We start from the raw sequence: 17,477 nt of genomic DNA, 5'->3' as shown, positions 1-17,477 counted from the left end.
GCCCCTGCCAGCCCGGCCCTGCCTCCCCCAGCTCCGCCGGTGCCCCTCACTCCCGACCCGCAGCCCCTGCTGGCCCAGCTCTGCCCCCCCAGCTGTGCCGGTGCCCCTCACTCCCCCAGCCCCCCCCAGTCTAGCTGCTCCCTGTACAGCAGTGACTTGAGGGGGTTAATGAACATCATCAGCCAGAAATGGGGAGGGGGGCAGGAGGTTGGGGCAGGATCTGATGCCCTGGGGATGGGCTCCTGGGGGGGAGCGGGGGCAGCAGGACAGGAGAGACGTCTGTCAAGATTGCCCAGGACTGTAGAGTGGGGGGGGGGGGAGACGCAGGGGGTTGTGGGTAATATGCAAATATCACCACTGCAGCCTCCGCTCTAACCCCTAGCCCCCCCTCCCCTCCCAGACCCAGGAGAGAACCCAGGAGTCCTGGCTCCCAGCCCCCCCTGCTCTAACCACCAGCCCCCACTCCCCTCCCAGAGCCAGGGAGAGAACCCAGGAGTCCAGGCTCCCAGCCACCCCCCTCTAAGCACTAGACCCCCCTTCCCAGAACCAGGGAGAGAACCCAGGCGTCCTGGCCCCAGCCCCCCCTCACCTCACAGGCTTTGCTCCAGCTGTCCCCATCCAGCCGGTGCTGGTTCTGTTTGATCTGGTTCAGGCTGGGTTTCAGAAGCGCGTTCCCGACGGCCTCCTTAGTCCAGTCGTCCACCAGCTTGTGCAGGTCGTCGGTGAACATCCCCTTCTTGCTGACCGGGGACTGCTGGCAGGAGGTGGCGCCGCTGACGACGCACAGCTGCTCTGTCGGGGAGAGGGGCGGGGGGGAGTTAGGGGGGCGAGGGGCAGGGCACACACAGCTCCCCCTGCTGGCCACGGCAGCGACGCGCTCGGCGAGCCCGCGGGCCCCGACTAGCCGCCGGCTGAGGACTTGGCCTTCACGCTGCCTGGAGATGGGGGCCAGCCAGTGAGGCGGGGCGGGGGTGGGATCTGGGATCCACCCATCCGTCCGTCCATCCCCATCAGCATCCTCTGTCCGTCCCCACCCGCGCCCCTCCGTCCGTCCGCATCCCCAGGAGGGAGGGGTTAGCTCAATGGTTTGAGCGTTGGCCTGCTAAACTCAGGGTTGTGAGTTCAATCCTTGAGGGGGTCATTTAGGGAATTGGGGCAAAAATCTGTCTGGGAATTGGTCCTGCTTTGAGCAGGGGGTTGGACTAGATCCCTCCTGAGGTCCCTTTCCATCCTGAGATTCTATGATTCCTCCATCCATCCCCCCGACACCTCTTCCTTCCCCCCCAACCCCTTTATCCATCCCTCGCACCCCCATCCAGCCACCCAAGAGTTTAATGCTGACGCCCATCCCCACAGTATCTGGGCGACTTCCACGAGAAATCAAGGGCAATAGCGAGGGCCCTAGCGCTCAGACGGGAAGCTCTGCGGGGGCAGGGGGTTTTTTTTGTTGCGGGTTTGTACAGCACCCGCTGCGGTGGGGTCCTGGGCCGTGGCTGGGGTGCCTAGGAGGTACCGTATTACACCTAATAGATACTGTACAGCGCCTGGCGCAGTGGGGTCCCAGACTGTGGCTGGGGTGCCTAGGAGGTACCGTATTACACCTAATAGATACTGTATAGCGTCTGGCGTGGTGGGGTCCCGGGCCATGGCTGGGGTGCCTAGGAGGTACCGTATTACACCTAATAGATACTGTACAGCGTCTGGCGCAGTGGGGTCCCGGGCCATGGCTGGGGTGCCTAGGAGGTACCATATTACACCTAATAGATACTGTACAGCACCCGCTGCGGTGGGGTCCTGGGCCGTGGCTGGGGTGCCTAGGAGGTACCGTATTACACCTAATAGATACTGTACAGCGCCCGGCTCAGGTGATCAATGCTGCCACAGCAGGGTCCTGGGGTCTCTCGTGCTCAAACAGCAGTTCAGCCCCACTTTCAATTAATGCCTCTGGGCTCGGTGCCAGGCGGAACTCGCTGGGCTGAGCAGGGGCCAGACCGCAGCATGCAACGCCCCGCCTGGGAGACTGGCGGGGCAGCCCCAAGGCAGGGGGCAGCGCAGCAGATAAGTACAGGGTGCAGGGCCCAGACGCCCCCGAGCCCGAACCAACGGGGCTCTGAGAAGTGGGTTAGACAGACAGAACCAATTGTGGCCAGAGAAGTCGATTACGCAGACCCAAGAGGGGCCAGAGGAGTAAATCGGACGGACAGACCAACCCGCCAGCTAGAGGAAACTTCCCCCGGGCCAGGCTAGCAGGGTCTCTTCATACGGGCTCCTAGCTCACACAAAGCGTCTCAACGTGCTTTACAAAAGGGTGCCAGTACCGTCACCCCAGTTTCACAGATGGGGAAACCGAGGCACAGGGGAGGGGCCGAGTGACTCATCTGAGGAGCCGGGAACAGAACCCAGGTCTCCCAAATCCTAATCTTGCGCTTTAACCCTTAGTGTGGGAACTGGCTCAGGGGCGCAGAGGTACCTGGGCTGGGCTCCCCCGGGGCGCAGCTCTGATGCAGCAGGCGGGCCTGGATGCTCAGGTGATAGTCAATCATGGAGGCGGCGGTGGTCGTGCAGCAGCACTCTGTGTACGGGAGGGATGGAGTTAAAAATCCAGACGTCACCCTCTCGCCGTCCCACCCGTCGCCTCCCGCCCGTCACCCTCTCGCCTTCCGACCCGTCGCCTCCCGCCCGTCACCCTCTCGCCGTCCGACCCGTCGCCTCCCGCCCGTCACCCTCTCGCCGTCCGACCCGTCGCCTCCCGCCCGTCACCCTCTCGCCGTCCGACCCGTCGCCTCCCGCCCGTCACCCTCTCGCCGTCCGACCCGTCGCCTCCCGCCCGTAACCCTCTCGCTTTCCGACCGGTCGCCTCCGGCCCGTAACCCTCTCGCTTTCCAACCCGTCGCCTCCGGCCCGTAACCCTCTCGCTGTCCGACCCGTCGCCTCCCGCCCGTAACCCTCTCGCCGTCCGACCCGTCGCCTCCCGCCCGTAACCCTCTCGCTGTCCGACCCGTCGCCTCCTGCACGCCGCCAACCCTGGGCTACAGCCTAATCGGGGGGGTCAATCGTCCCCACCCTACTCCATCCAAAGCCCTGCTGGGGTGACTCTGGGTAAGTCACGGCCTTTCTGTCCCTGTTTGTCCAGCAGTACAATGGGGATACGGATACCAGCTTCCTCTGTAAACGCTGGCAGATTACATGGGGCGTATGTCGTTACGGGTGAGAGTCATTAACCACTGGAACAATTTCCCACGGGGCGCGGCACGTTCCCCAGCACTGGGCGCTTTTCAGTCCCAGTGGGGGCTGACCCCATTTTCCTAAGGGGTCAGCCCCCGGCCTGGGTCGGTTCTCAGCTACGCGTCCCCCTGGGGGTACTCAGAGGGCTTCCAGGGGTCCATCAACTCAGCTCGAGATTTGCCTGGCTTTACAACAGGCTCCATGAAAAGCGCTAGCGGAGCTAGTACCCGCTAACGTCACCCGGACAAGGCCTTGGTCACACCGACCTGGCAGGGCAACCGTTCTATCCCGGGGGCTATTTCATAGCGCCATGGTACAGATGCGAACCTCGGCTGCGGCTGGGACGCTTGGGTATTTCTGGGTCTGATTTTGGAAGCGAGTTGAAACGTGGGGGGACACAAGCCAAATCAGCCTCCTGAGTGGGGGCCGGCCGTCTGGAACGGTTGAGAGCCCCTGGGATGGATGATCTGCTCTGAAATCCATTCATCTCGCTAGGAGCCAGGGGCCACTGCTCCAACTTCCAGCCCTGGCCTGCGGGAGACGTTCGCCTGCTCCACCGAAGAGCCCGTAAGCAGTATTTGTTTCCCACGCAGGCGGCATCGAGCCAGAGGGACCGAGCTCCCGGAGTCTCTCACACTAAAGCCCGGTTCCCAACCCTCGGCTCATCCCCAAGACTCGTCTCTGGCCGCTCTCCTTCTAGCTCCCCCGTGCAGCGCCCAGTCCCTTGCGATCCCCCCCGGAAGGCCAGAAGGGATGGGGGCAGCCCCACGCTAGCCGGGGCTCGTTTCCTGGCTTACCGGTGGTGACGATACAGTTCTCGGCGTGCGTCAGGACCGGGGGCCGGACGCGCAGTTTGCTTTTGAAGGAGCGAGGCCGGCGGGGGGAGGCGGGCTGCAGGGATAGCTCCGACAGCTCGGGCTTGCTGTCTTTGAGGGCATGCAGGCGTTTGTACAGCTCCTGCAGCTCCCGGCTCTGCTGGGCCTGGAGCGTCACCACCTCCTGGACGTGTCTGTGGGGCAGGAAAAGCCGTCAGCACGGCACCCCCACACCCAGCGAGAACTGGTGCTGCTCCGTGAGGGGGACCTGGGTTCTCTCCCCGGCTCTGGGAGGGGAGTGGGGTCTAGTGGTTAGAGCAGAGGGGCTGGGAGCCAGGACTCCTGGGTTCTCTCCCCGGCTCTCGGAGGGGAGTGGGGTCTAGTGGTTAGAGCAAGGAGGGGGCTGGGAGCCAGGACTCCTGGGTTCTTTTCTTGGTTCTGCCACTTCCCCGGCCTATGCCTCTGTTTCCCCTGGTCTGTCTAGCATATTTCGACTGAGCTCTTGCCACTCTCTAGGTGCCCAGCGGGACCCCAATCCTGACCTCTAGGCATTAGAGGAAGAACAGCGAAGGGTCCTGACAACACGCTCCCAGCTGGCTCTGAAAGGACAAAGCAGGACTCGCCTGAGTCTGCACAGAGCCTGCGCCGATCGCTCCGTGACCCTGCCTGAGCTAGCGCTGCCCTGTACCTCCAGCCCAAGCCCCTCTGCTCGGGGGCCCAGGCCACCCCCCCCCCAGCCACGGGCTGGACGTGTGGCAGGAGAAACCCTGGGCGAGGAGAGCCCTGGTCCTGCTGCAGGTTGGGGGAAGAGGGTTGGGCTGGCCAGGGCCGGAGACGGCCCCCTTACTTCTCCCGCAGCCGCTGCAGCTCCACCTTCAGGTCCTCGTCCTCGAGCTCGGACTCGTCGTCGCTGCTCATGGGCGAGGAGGCCGAGAGGAAGAGGGAGCTACGGCGCTTGGCCCCGTGGCAGGCGCGGTCCTCGGGCGCCGGGGGGCGCCGCTCCCTGCCGGACCCCAGGGTCTCCCCCGACTCCTCAGGGCCCAGCTCGCTATCGGAGCTGGCCTGCCTCCGGACGGGCCCCTCGGCCCATGGCTCCGTGCTGCTTCCCGTGGCCGACAGCTCTTCCGGCTCCCGCTCCGGGGTGAGGGAAGAGGTGTCTGTGTCACAGGCCGGGCTGGCCCATGGGAGTGACTCTCCCGGTGGGGGGGTGCCTGGATCGTCCGTCTGACGCTCCTCCGCCCCAGCGGCGTCAGGCCCGGCGTCTGCTGCGCGGGGAGCTGGCTGCTGTGGCACAGCGGTGACCTGGGACACACAGGGATGGGCAGCGTTAGCTGGGAAGGGCAGGCCCCAGCCATGAAGCGCTCATGCCTAGACGTGATGGGAGGGGCTGGGAGCCAGGACTCCTGGGTTCTCTCCCCAGCTCTGGGAGGGGAGGGGGGCTGGTGGTTAGAGCAGGGGGGGGGGAGCCAGGACGCCTGGGTTCTCTCCCCAGCTCTGGGAGGGGAGTGGGGTCCGGCTGGTTAGAGCCAGGGGCATGGGGAAGGAGCCAGGCAATGGCTGGCAAGGCCCACCTGGAAGCGGCCTCGCTGATAGGACATCGAAGCCGATCTCCATCTCCCACTGGCTTCGTTCTGCCCGGCCTGTTCGGCAGGCCCCTCTGTCCTCGTCTCCTCTGCCTCCGCTGCCGAGGGGCGCCACAGCGGGAAGAAAAGAGCAGAAACAAGGGAGGGCATCGCGGGTTAGAACCGGGCCGCGGGGGCCGCACCTCCCAAGAGTGCCGCCGCGTCTGACACCCCGCCCGCCCCCGCCCGAGACTGACACTTCTAGGTGGAATGGAAAACAATGGGGGGAAGCGGGGGGGAGCCCGAGAAAAGGAAAGTGGCGACGGCTGCGGGGTGAAATGACGCGGATGGAAACAAAGGGGCGCGGCGGGGAAAGGAATCAGAACGGATGCTTTACCTATGGTAGATCCCTGTCTCTAAGCACACTACCTTGGCGGACTTTGGGTCTCTTGAAAAAGCTGGTGGATTGCCGGAGCCTGAACGCCCAGCTTTTTAATTTGCGAGTCCAGGATTTCTTGCTAATAGGGTTTTTGAGACTAGGGCAAGTAAAGCTTAGGCCAAAATATCCACCTCCTGTCTGCAGATGAACGGCTCCGACGCTGGCCACCGCAGCAGGGCAGGCCTCGGGGTTCGGCGGGGAGGAAGGCTCCGGGGACGGCTCCTGAACGAGACAAAGGGGAGGGAAAGAAAAACCCGCAGCGCCTGAGTGGGACGGGGCAGCTGCAGATTCGCAAGGCAAAGGGGACCCCGGGGACCCCCTGCATCAGACTTCCCTGAATTAATGGCTGGGTGCCCTAGAGCCACCAGGAGGTAGTGTGACCAGATGTCCTGATTTATAGGGACAGGCCTGATTTTTGGGTCTTTTTCTTATATAGGCTCCTATTACCCACCCCACCTCCGACCCGATTTTTCACACTTGCTGTCTGGTCACTACCGAGAGGGGGCTCAGAAACCACCATCCTGCCCCAACCCAACTTTCCAAACCGTACCAGGCCCCCTTGTCGCTCCACCATGTGCGTCTAAAGGACTTTCCAACGGGCTGGCGAATTGGGGGCCCCGCTCTCGGCCGCGGGAGGGGTCCGTGCGGTGCCTGGCACGGGGGGGCCCCGCTCTCAGCCGGGGGAGAGGTCCGCGCCCAGCACGGGGGGGCCCCGCTGTTGGCCGGGGGAGAGGTCCGCGCGGCACCCAGCATGGGGGAGCCCTGATCTTGGCTGGGGGTCGGACCACCTGGGCCCCAGCCCCCAATGCCAGCGTTGCATCCCGGGTACCATACCCGCCGGCCCCCTGCGCCCCCATACTCACATGCAGACAGAGTTCCCTGGGTGCGACTGTGATGACGTCGGGGTCCTGGCTCAGCGCGGGCGAGCCGGCGGGCTGGCTGGCAGGCTCGGGGGGGGGCAGTGGAGACCCCTCGGAGGTGTCGGTCCCCTGGGACTCCGCCGGGCTCCCTGGCGCTCCTAGGGAGGGTCCGACGGCTGGCACTTCCAGCCCGGCACAGGACAGCGTATCCTCGGCCGAGGAGAGTGGGGACTCCGTGCTCTGCGTGTCCTTCTGGCTCTCGGAGTAGCTGTGCTCTTGGTAGAGCAGCGTCCTTAGCTTCTCGTCCAGGGTTTTGATTCGGTTGTCGACAAAATCCATCTTGGGCGGCCCCTCGCCGTCAGATTCTGGCACCGAGGGAGGCAGCGGGGCCGGTTCCGAGCCGGGCGTCTGGGCCTGCCCGGCCTTGGAGCTCGGAGAGGCATCTCCTTCTTGTGGAGTGTGCTGGGACTGGCGCTCGGACGCTGGGTCCTCGGTCAGGAGGGGTGGCTCGCCAGCGGGCGCCACCGCCAAGCCGAGAGGGCAGTCGCCAGGCTGTGGGGCAGGGGGCTCTCCCGTCTCCGGCCCAGCCCAGTTGTCATTGGCAGTGAGAGGCACTAGCTTCTCTGCATCTCCTTCCGCCAGCCCCTCACATTTCAAGCCGGGGCACTCCGGTGCCGCGCTGTCCTTTGGGCTGGCGTTGGGACCCTGGCTCTCAGCAGCCAGTGACTCACCCTGGGGACACGTCTCCTTAGCGTTCTCCTTGTCCGGACCTGTAACTACCGCCGGGGAGAAACGTTACACCCCGACTGAGACGCTGAGCAGGGACCTCGGCCCCTCCCAGACACATCGTCAGTAAAGACAGCTGTGGGGGTCTCCCCAAGCAAAGGGCCTAAGAGGGAGGGGCTGGAAGGTGAAGGGAGCTGCTGGGAATTTCTGTGGCCGAAGGATCTTCACAGAGACCCAGTTCTCAGCAGACTCAGGCTGTGTGACTATCAGGGACACTAACAGCAGTTCACCCCTCTCTGAGCAACTGGCTTAGGCTCTCTGCAGACTCAGGCAAGGTCACACTCGGGGCAATTCCCCCTGCTCAGAGCAACTGGCTCTTGACCCATTCCTTCCCGACCCTAAATCTGGCTCTTGGTTTGACCATGAGCAGGGGAGAAAGACCCACCGGCCAGGCATGCAGCCGGAGGATTCGCTGGACTGTCTCAGCGCACTGGCCCACCCTGTCCAGTGCCCCACCCTACCCCAGCTGAGACCAGGATCCAAACCTGGGCCCTTCACAGAAGCCCTACTGCGTGGGCTACAAAGCCTTGTGCCAAAGCTAAGAGAAAGCCTCTGGCCGGTTTTGACTCTGAATTGTTCGGCTCCTTCTGCTCTCTGACCTCCCGTCACCCATGGTGTAAGTCTCTGCTCACCGGGAACAGCCGGCGTCTGCCCCTCTCTGTTCCTTATTGTCTGATTGATGCAGAATCGCCAGCGGCCGACTGGAGAGGACTGAGGAGCGCACTCGTCTGGGGAAAGTCGAAAGGGGAAGCGTCACTTGTACCTACCAGCAGGTAAGTCTAGTGCATTTCTGTCCTAGCTTATCGGCCGGCCAAAGCACAGCCCTCCGCCTCCCACTCTGTGGGTCTGGTTCGCCTGCCTTGGAATATCAGCCACGTGGGTCGGGCACGGCCAATGGCTCGTGTACGCAGGGCAGGGGAATGCCGAGGCGAAGCTAACTGCTTTGCTTGGCGCCAGTGTCGCTGGCTGAATTCGCCCTGACCACTGGTTTAAATAACACGTGCGGTTGCTGTGTAGGACAACGGTGCTGTTTTGTACCGTGCTGAAGGACAGACTTAAGAGGAAGTGAATTCAAACAGTGAAATACACGACAGTGAAAAACAAGGACATCTCTCCATTAATGGAGTCACAGATTCATACGTTCCGAGGCCGGAAGGGGGCATTGTGATCATTCACCTGGCCCCCTGCACAGCACGGGCCGGAGAACGGCCCCAGAAAAATTCCTAGGGCAGATCTTTTAGGAAAACATCCCCTCTTGATTTCCCCAGGGTCAGTGACGGAGAATCAGCCATGACCCTCGGGAGATGGTTGCAGTGGTTAATGACTCTCAACATTAAAACGCGCCTCGTTTCCGGTCTGATTTCGTCTGGCTTCAACCTCTACCCACTGGATGGAGTTAGACCTTCCTCTGCTCGACGGAAGAGCCTGTTATTAAGTATCTGTTCCCGATGTAGATATTTACAGATTGGGATCAAGCCACCCCTTCACCTTCTCTCTGGTAAGCTAAAGAAATTGAGCTCCTTGAGTTAACCCCAGAATCCCCAAGGTCATTCTGCACCCCGGAGAGAAACTGCATGAAATAGAGAAACATGAAACCCTACTATGAACCTCACCCCAGAATAACACAGGTTGATCTTGCAATCGCTAGCAGGGTCTGGGAATCGGTGACAGCATGTCCCCCTCTCAAAAAAATTTGGGAGGAGGGTGGAGAAAGCAGAGGGTCAATAAGATTCATTTCAACAAAGAACCCAGGGAGGTCTCCCTTAAATCCAGCTCTCCGGGGCGCAAAGCCAAGCCAACTCCCCTGTGTTTCAAGGTTCTTTAAAGGTACTTACTGCCGGTCTGAGCAGAGGCAGGGTTTATCTGAACTTGCTCGGACGACCCTGTCTGAATTAAAAACCGACAAGTCAATAAACAATGAAGCTTCGGAGTGCCCACGTAGCCGAGAAGACATGCCCGAGATAAAGCACCGTTCTTACTTGGCTGCTGTTGGACTCGGAGGGAACGGAATCGTTGCCAGATGCTCGCTCTTCCACCGGCAGGCTTCGGAGGATCTCCTGAGCTTGGCACACGATGGCTCTCAGCTCCTCCACAAACTTCTCCTTCTCGCTCTCCAGCACAAAGTTATCTTCCACCTGATTGGGGGGAACCAACACCCAACAGTTCAATCAGCGTTTCCCAAAGCGTGGGACTCGACAGCCAGGGGACTGGACAAGTACCCGAATCGTTCAGCAGATTTTCGGCTTTCGCTTATTACAAAAGGAAGTGTCTCTAGCTCGTATTGCTGCAAAAGAATCTTCGATAACGTGCCCCGAGTCTGCCTGAGTCTGCAGAGAGCCTGAGCCGATTGCGCAGAGAGGTGGGAACTGGCCCCTTTACCTATCTCAGTTGCCCAGTAACAATACCTTGACCCATTTCGCTGCTGGTCCAAGCATGTTAGGAAAGAGAGGAACAGCTCATACTGGGAGCAATGCCGTCTGACAGCCATTTGAAAAAGTGCTGGCTCGCCCAAAAAAGGGAACAGCCCTGACGTGGCAGGTGAGGAATCGTGGGAATTTGTAGGTTTGACTCTCAACTCTCAGAACTCCAGGGTCCCACGATGCACAGCAAGAGAAGTCCCAGAATGCACAGAGCCCAACAGCGAGGCAAAGCACCATGGAAGACCTGCCTAGAATCCACAGAGTCCAACGACTACTCCCCGCACACCCCAATTTTGTGAATCTAGCCCTTTAACAACGCCCCAAATTGATGTTGTCGATTCACTGACATTTTTCGTAATTTTCAGATTCGTCCTGACCTGCTTTTTTGGAACAGGCCAAAACAATCAGCGAGATGTAGTGAAACCAAGCCCTAGCGAACCGAACCGTCAGCTCCCAGGCCCTAGGGTGGGGCCTTCATCACCCGCTCCCGAGATCATCTACTCTCCACCTTGGAAAATCAGCCCAGGTGAGACCCTCAAAGCTCACAGGCACCGCAGCACAACGCGCTAGACCAATCTCTGAGCTGCCCAGGACGGTGGGAAGACGGTACGGGTGTCTTCGTGGAAGGAAAATTCGTGGTTTCCCTGGCCGGAAGGGACCATTGCAACTGTCCAGTCTGAACCTCCTGCATCCCGAGAACTGCCCCGAGATCATTCCTGCTTCAAGCAGAGCAGATCTTTTCGGCAAACATCCCATCTTGCCTGGAAGATTGTCAGGGATGGAGAATCCGCCACAGCTGGGGATCAGTTGTTCCGATGGTTATTATTTCCAGTCTGAATGTGTCTAGCTGCAGCCTCTGCCATTGGGCTGTCTCAGAGCGCTCTCTGCTAGGTGAAGGAGCCCGTTATTAATATTTGTTCCCCAGGTGGATCCATACAGAGCGGGATCAAGTCACCCCGGCACCTTCTCTAAGCTAAACAGATGGAGCAGCTGGAGTCAGGTTTTCTAACCCCTGAATCATTCTCAGGGCTCGTCTCTGACCCCCCTACCCTCGACTATCCACATTCACCTTCAAGTGCAGGTGTGATGCTCCGTATTCTTTAGAGAAATACGCTTGTGATACGAATCGGGCACAACTAAGATGTGTTTTATGCAGGATGGCTCATGTAAGGCATCATTGGAAAGGTTACGATGTACTGAAGGTGATTATCCAGTTTGTACGGCTGCATCATTTCCATATCTAAAGTTAGGGTGTGTGTACATGGGAGCAGGGGCAGCTCCAGGCACCAGCACACCAAGCGCGTGCCTGGGGCGGCAAGCCGCGGGGGCGGCGTGCCGGTCGCTGTGAGGACAGCAGTCAGGCTGCCTTTGGCAGCATGCCTGCGGGAGGTCCGCCGGTCCCGCGGTTTTGGGGGCAATTCAGCAGCGGGTACACTGAAGGCGCGGGACCGGCGGACCTCCCGCAGCTATGCCGCCAAATCCACATTACCAGCGGACCACCCGCAGGCACGCCGCCGAAGGCTGCCTGACTGCCGTGCTTGGGGCGGCAAAATACACAGAGCCGCCCCTGCGTGGGAGACACTCACCAGACAACCGGCCATCAGCCTTGATGGGCCAGTAGGGAGAAACAATAAGACTTTGAAGATACTACTCTCTGTTGCTGTGACACTCCTAGGTCAGGTGGTCCTGTCACCTGGTACTAAACACCATCTTAACGTCTAGTGATTTTCCTCTAAAAGGAGGGGGAGGTCAAGCGTGGGAAACAGAAGGTACCCGCCTTGTGCAAAATTCTATTCAAGGATGGGAGGCAAGGTCATCAGCGCTCTCCCCTCGCTGCCTTCCTGCCCAAGAACAGTTACTTTCCGCAGTCATTCAAGAGACAAAGGAACTAAGCTGAAGGAAAGGCCAGGGCTGAGTCCAGACTGAGACCGGAGTCCAGTCTGTAAAGGGAATACCTGGAACTCCAAGCTACAGAAACGCTGCATCCTGCTAAGTCAACATTTAGAGTAGGGAATTACATTTTGTAACCTGTTTCTTTTGAGTGTACTAAGCTTAGCTTGCGTGCTTTGTTTGATTTGCTCGGTAATCTGCTTCGTTCTGTTTGCGATCCCTGTAGTCAATACATTTATTTCCTGTTTATTTCAAAACCCGGTTTGTGCAATTCACGGCGGTGGACAAGAAGCTGTGCGTCTCTCTCTCCACATCGAGGGAGGGGGCGAATGTTTATGAGCTTGCGCTGTGCACATCTTTCTCTACAGTACAAGACAGTATTATCTTGGGGGTACTCTCCAGAGGGGAGCTGCACTTGAGGGCTGGGAAATCCCCTAGCTGATTCAGGCAGGCTCAGTGGAACCCCAATATATCAGGTGGCATCCCAGAAGGGGGGTCCAACCCGTCACAGTGGGCACCAGAACTGGATGCAGGATTCCAGCAGCGGTGGCACCAGGGCCAAATCCAGGGGCAAAAGAACCCCTCTGCTCCGATTCGAGATTCCCCAGTTTATGCCGCCCAGGATCGCATTAGCCCTTTTGGCCCCAGCGTCGCCCTGGCACCTCGTGTTCGGCTGATTCTCCCCCATGAGCCCCGGATGTTTCCCAGAGTCGCTGCTCCCCAGGAGAGGGTCCCAGCAAGCCGGGCTGCAGCTGGGGAAACTCACCATGTAATCAGCAATATCCTCAGGCGCGTCTCCATCGGCATCAAACTTGAAGGTGACCATCTTGTTATTGTGGGTCTCCAGCTGGCACTCGACCATGTTATCCCCAGCCGTGGACACCTGGGGACATGAGCAGAACGCCAGCGTTTTGTGGGGGGACCCGATTCCTGGGGGGGTGGGGCAGGCTAAGGGAATCTTGGGGAGCGAGGGGAGGAACATTCGGCTTTTAAGACCGACTTCGGGACTCTGATCTACCTGGTGGCCTTCAGTCCCTCCCCTGAGCCAAAGCAAGCCCCTCGTAGATTTCAACGGCTGCGGATCAGGCCCCAAGACAGCCGTCGGAAAGTCCGAGAGCGGACATGGAGTCCTACAGCGTGACGGGGCTTTGAAGGACGAGCACACGTGACGTTCAGTCCTGCTTAACTCCACAGCCAGCCTCCTGAGCGTGGGCACCGTCACGCCAGGCCAGTCCCAGGGAGACCAGCAGCAATCAGACGGACCCATTTCAGCCCTTGGGAGACTACACTGTTATGAGCACAAGAACGGCAAGGCCCAAGCGACGGCAGGGAACTGATAAGGTGAGCTGTGGCTGGGTGATCTCAGGAAGGTGAGCCTGCCCTGCCCCACCTCGCAGAGGAAAGCGACCTCCCAGCTCCCAAATCACCCCCGATACCCCAAAAAAACCCAGCTGTAGCAAACCCGGGACAAAACCTGGGGAGTCAAAAATTCAAAAGCACCGAAGTGACTTAGGAACCTGCTTTCAAAACACACAGATTCACACATCCCAAGGTCAGAAGGGAGCATTGTGATCGTCTGGCCCAACCCCCTGGCTAACACAGAGCCTTTCGAAAACCAGCCCATCTCGATTGATACGAATCGCCCGCGAGCGAGACTCCCCCACGCCTCTCGGTGAGATGTCCTAGCGCTCACCTCCCCTGGTGCCTTATTTCCTGTCGGAATTTAGACTGAGGAGCCCAATATTCAATATTTGTGCCCCACCCAGATACTTCTGGACTGTGATCACATCAATTTCTCCACGCAGAGAAGCTTGGAGGAACGACGCGGCCCATGAGAACACGGGGCTGAGGAATGTCGAATCCCTTCCCGCGGTGAAAGGTCAGCTGGCCGAAGCCACAGGCTGAATTCCCCCTCTCGCCGCTACCAACCTGCAGGACTGTGAGCTGGAATTTGGTCCCTTTGTCCGGCCGGGGGCAGGACGCCCGCCTCTGTTTACTCCTGTCTTGTTTGCCGTTGCCGCTCGTGGGCTCGTGTGCGTTGGAGCTTTCCTTCAGAGCGGCCAGCTCCGGATTTAGCCTGGGAGCAGAGCAGGGAGAGAAGAAAAGCGTGAATGGCTGAGCTCTCAGAACGGGACTCGCTGTGGCAAACTGGATCAGCCAATCTGCCCCCAGGGGAAGAGACGGGCTGACGCATTTAGTTCCCTGCCCAAAGTCTTGAGTGTGGATTTGGTGTTTCCTGTCCTGGCCTCTCCTGGAGTCTTGTGTCAATGGGTTCCGCAGGCCGAGAGGCTCAGCCGCCCCAGAGGGGTTAGACAAGCAGTGGGAAAGAGACAGGACTGTGTGGGACGTGAGCTGTGAGAAATAAATCCAAGGGGATCTGTTTACTGAGGTTTCTGGGGCACAGACCCAGCGGTCCTCCAGCTGGCAGGCCGGCCGGCTGACTGTCGGGCCTGTGAACTGCCACTCACGTGTGCTCCCCCCCCCGAGAGGCACAGCACATGGGCAGACAGATTGGATTTTGCACCGGGCTCAATTCCTTTCCCCCTGCCACCCCCTCACCCCCCGTTCCCATGCTCTCGAATTAACGAGGACGGAGACTCACCCTTGCGGGAAGTCTGGCTTTGGAGCAGCGATCTGGGGCTCCGGCCCCAAGGCAGGCTGGGAAACCTGCCAGGAAACAGAGTTGTGAAAGAAGGGAACGTCGGTCCTTCTCCAGGGACATGGGGCTATCCCGGCTACGAGAAGGGGTGGTAGAGGAGAAGCGGAACAGTGGCTGGACAAAGGCCAGACGAACGTAAGACAGAGCTAAAGAAAGGGCAGTGCTGGCACAAGGACTACCGGGATCCGGGATCGAGTCAGGCTGGAAATCAGAACTTGGGGGGGACCGAATTTGGCTTCGGAGCAGAGGAGCAGGATCACAGATGGGGTGCGGGAGAACGAGAGGTAACTGCCAGGTGCTTACAAGGCTAGAAATTCCCTCTGGGAGCAAGAAGCAGCCACCAGGTTACTGAACGCTGCGTGTAGGTACGAGTTCGGCGGGTTTTCAAACCAAGCTGTTGCGAGGGAGGCAAACCGGCGAGCGGCAGAGCCTTCCAAACAGGGCTAGGCAAAGCAGCCGGGCTCGCCAGCTATTCCCAGGCGGAGGAAGCGTGGAGGGGTGAAAGGGTGACCCAGGGTTGAGCACGGGAGGGACCCCACTTTCAGAGGATGACCCCACGAGGAACCATTCTCCGGGACAGTGGCTAAACCTGGAGCCTGGATGAAAACTCAGAAAGGGTCGCCGGCGAGGGAGGAGGCTTTCGGAGTCAATCTTCGGGCTTGTCTAGGGCAGGAAACTGACTGGCAAAATCTCAGCTGGAAAAAGGCTTCCGTGATTCCAATGGTGGAATTACCACGGCACTTCCCCGTGTCGACGAGCCGGCGGACACAGCAGGGACTGCTCGCAAGCTCTCAGCCTCGCTTCTTCACGCTGACCCGGGAGTTCAGAGATCCCAAGGCCAGAAGGGATCCTGTATAACCCAGGCCAGAGACCTGCCCCCAATCCTTCCTTCTGACCTACAGCAGAGCTTCTCTACAAACCTCCCATCTCCATTTGAAAATGGCCAGTGACGGAGAGTCCACCATGACCCTGGGTAAGCGTCCAATGGTTAATTACGCGCACCGTTAGAATCGTCTGAGTCCGTCTAGTTCGACGGCCACCAGTGAGACCTTTCTTTGCTACCCCGAAGAGCCCATTATGAAATATCTGTTCCTCCCGCTGACACCTGTAGCCTGTGACCACGTTACCTCTTACCACCCCGCAGCCCCAGGGAAGCGCTCTCTGCGGCTCTCCCCGAGTGCCCAGCCCAGGCTGAGGCCAGCTCACATACCTGCTCCAGCCCCGGCCTGTGCTGTTGGTGCGGCTGGGGGCTCAGGGCGGGCTGCGGGGAGGCGGTGAGCAGGGGGCTGGCCGCCGGACTCTGGTACGCCCCCGACTCTGCCGCTAACAGGACGTAGGCTGGCTGCTCGGGGATCTGCACCGCTGGCTGCTGCGCTCCATAGGCTTGTTCCGAGGAGGGCGGCTGCAGCTGCTCCGGCCTGGCCGACAGGGTCTGGAGCAAGGCAGGGACCGTGGCCAGGAGCGGCTGTGGCTGGAGAGGAGCCGGCTGCATCGGGGGAGGCGCAAAAGCCGAGGGCTGCGGCGGGAGGAACGGGACCGGCGGCAGCGCTGCTTGTTGCCCATCACCTGGCCCTTGTGCCAGGGCGTGCCCCAAGCCACTGCCGTTCTGCTGGGAGAGCGCCGGGGGCATCTGCTCGCTGCTGGCCTCCTGGCTCAGCGCCCCGGGAGACGGCGGGAAGGCTGGCTGCTGCAGATCTGCCAGCTGGCTCAGAAACGTCACCGGCTCCGCCCGGAACGGAGGCTGCCCCGGGTACGCGTACACCACTGGCTCTGCCGGCTGGTCAGCGTAAGGAGCCTGCAGGGGGTACGCTGGCTGCAGCTGGTACGGGGCCTGCAGCGGGTAAGCCAGCTGCTCCGGGGCCGGGACAGGACACACACTTTCCACCTGCTGCTCCGGCTCCTGCGCCAGTAGCCCCTGCGTCTGCTCTAGGGCTCCCCCGTGCAGCACAAACTGCGGCGGCTGCAGCTGCATGGGCTGCACTGGCTGGGCCGGGGAAGGCTGCAGTAAGGAGTCTGGCTGAATTACGGCATACTGCTGGGGCGGCTGCATGGCGGGAACCTGCTGCATGGGCACCGTCTGTTGAGGAATTTGCTGCAGCTGCTGCATGGGCACCACCTGCTGCGGCTGTTGCATGGCGGGAACCTGCTGCATGGGCACCATCTGTTGAGGAATTTGCTGCGGCTGCTGCATGGGCACCACCTGCTGCGGCTGTTGCATGGCGGGAACCTGCGTGGGCTGCTGCATGGGCGCAATTGGCTGGGGTTGCTGCATCGGTGCAACCTGCTGCGGCATGCCAGGAACCTGCTGCATCGATGCAACCTGCTGCATGGCGGGAACCTGCTGCATCGGTGTAGTCTGTTGAGGAATTTGCTGCGGTTGCTGCATGGACACCACCCGCTGGGACTGCTGCATGCCAGGAACCTGCTGCCGTTGCTGCATGGCTGGGATCTGCTGGGTGGGTACAGTTTGCTGAGGAATTTGCTGGGGCTGCCCAGCCAAGGAAGCAGGCAGGTGTTGGGCCATCCCCTGCACATTCCCAACAAACTGGGCCGAGGGCTGGTTCTGCGGTGCCAGGCTGTGAGCGAGGGCCAGGAAGCCAGACGCCGGGTCGACCTCGGCTGCAGCGGTGGTGGCCGTCTGACTCCCGGTCCTGGTGGTGGAGTCCAGCTGGGTGCTGGCCCCCGGCATGGCCTGGGGAGAGGCACCTGCCAGGATGGCCTGGGGCACCGCCATGACCGACGGCTCCAGCGCCTGCCCCTCGGCCCCGTAGGGCAGCTGCGACTCGAGGTGCTGGGGGCAAAGAAAGCACGGGGGTTACAG

General features: G+C 60.6%; 1 protein-coding gene across 1 annotated transcript in view; it reads right to left on the bottom strand.

Moving 5' to 3' along the window:
• The window catches only part of WNK3 (WNK lysine deficient protein kinase 3), a 69,364-nt gene that overhangs the window by 14,337 nt on the left and 37,550 nt on the right, over window positions 1–17,477 (bottom strand). Inside the window, exons 11-26 of the mRNA XM_034792907.1 lie at window positions 16,857–17,447; window positions 16,473–16,817; window positions 15,867–16,436; window positions 14,600–14,664; window positions 13,927–14,074; window positions 12,764–12,880; window positions 9,667–9,822; window positions 9,523–9,574; window positions 8,320–8,415; window positions 6,905–7,677; window positions 6,173–6,263; window positions 5,612–5,721; window positions 4,888–5,342; window positions 4,023–4,234; window positions 2,471–2,572; window positions 590–792 (exon numbers count right to left, since the gene is read on the bottom strand). Coding sequence (XP_034648798.1) covers window positions 590–792; window positions 2,471–2,572; window positions 4,023–4,234; window positions 4,888–5,342; window positions 5,612–5,721; window positions 6,173–6,263; window positions 6,905–7,677; window positions 8,320–8,415; window positions 9,523–9,574; window positions 9,667–9,822; window positions 12,764–12,880; window positions 13,927–14,074; window positions 14,600–14,664; window positions 15,867–16,436; window positions 16,473–16,817; window positions 16,857–17,447 — 4,086 coding nt within the window. The remainder of the gene's footprint in view (window positions 1–589; window positions 793–2,470; window positions 2,573–4,022; window positions 4,235–4,887; window positions 5,343–5,611; window positions 5,722–6,172; window positions 6,264–6,904; window positions 7,678–8,319; window positions 8,416–9,522; window positions 9,575–9,666; window positions 9,823–12,763; window positions 12,881–13,926; window positions 14,075–14,599; window positions 14,665–15,866; window positions 16,437–16,472; window positions 16,818–16,856; window positions 17,448–17,477) is intronic.

This window comes from Trachemys scripta, chromosome 16 (assembly GCF_013100865.1).
Source record: "Trachemys scripta elegans isolate TJP31775 chromosome 16, CAS_Tse_1.0, whole genome shotgun sequence".
Classification (NCBI taxonomy): domain Eukaryota; kingdom Metazoa; phylum Chordata; order Testudines; family Emydidae; genus Trachemys; species Trachemys scripta.
Note: the sequence above shows the minus strand (reverse complement) of the source record. Positions and strands in the feature narration are given on the sequence as shown.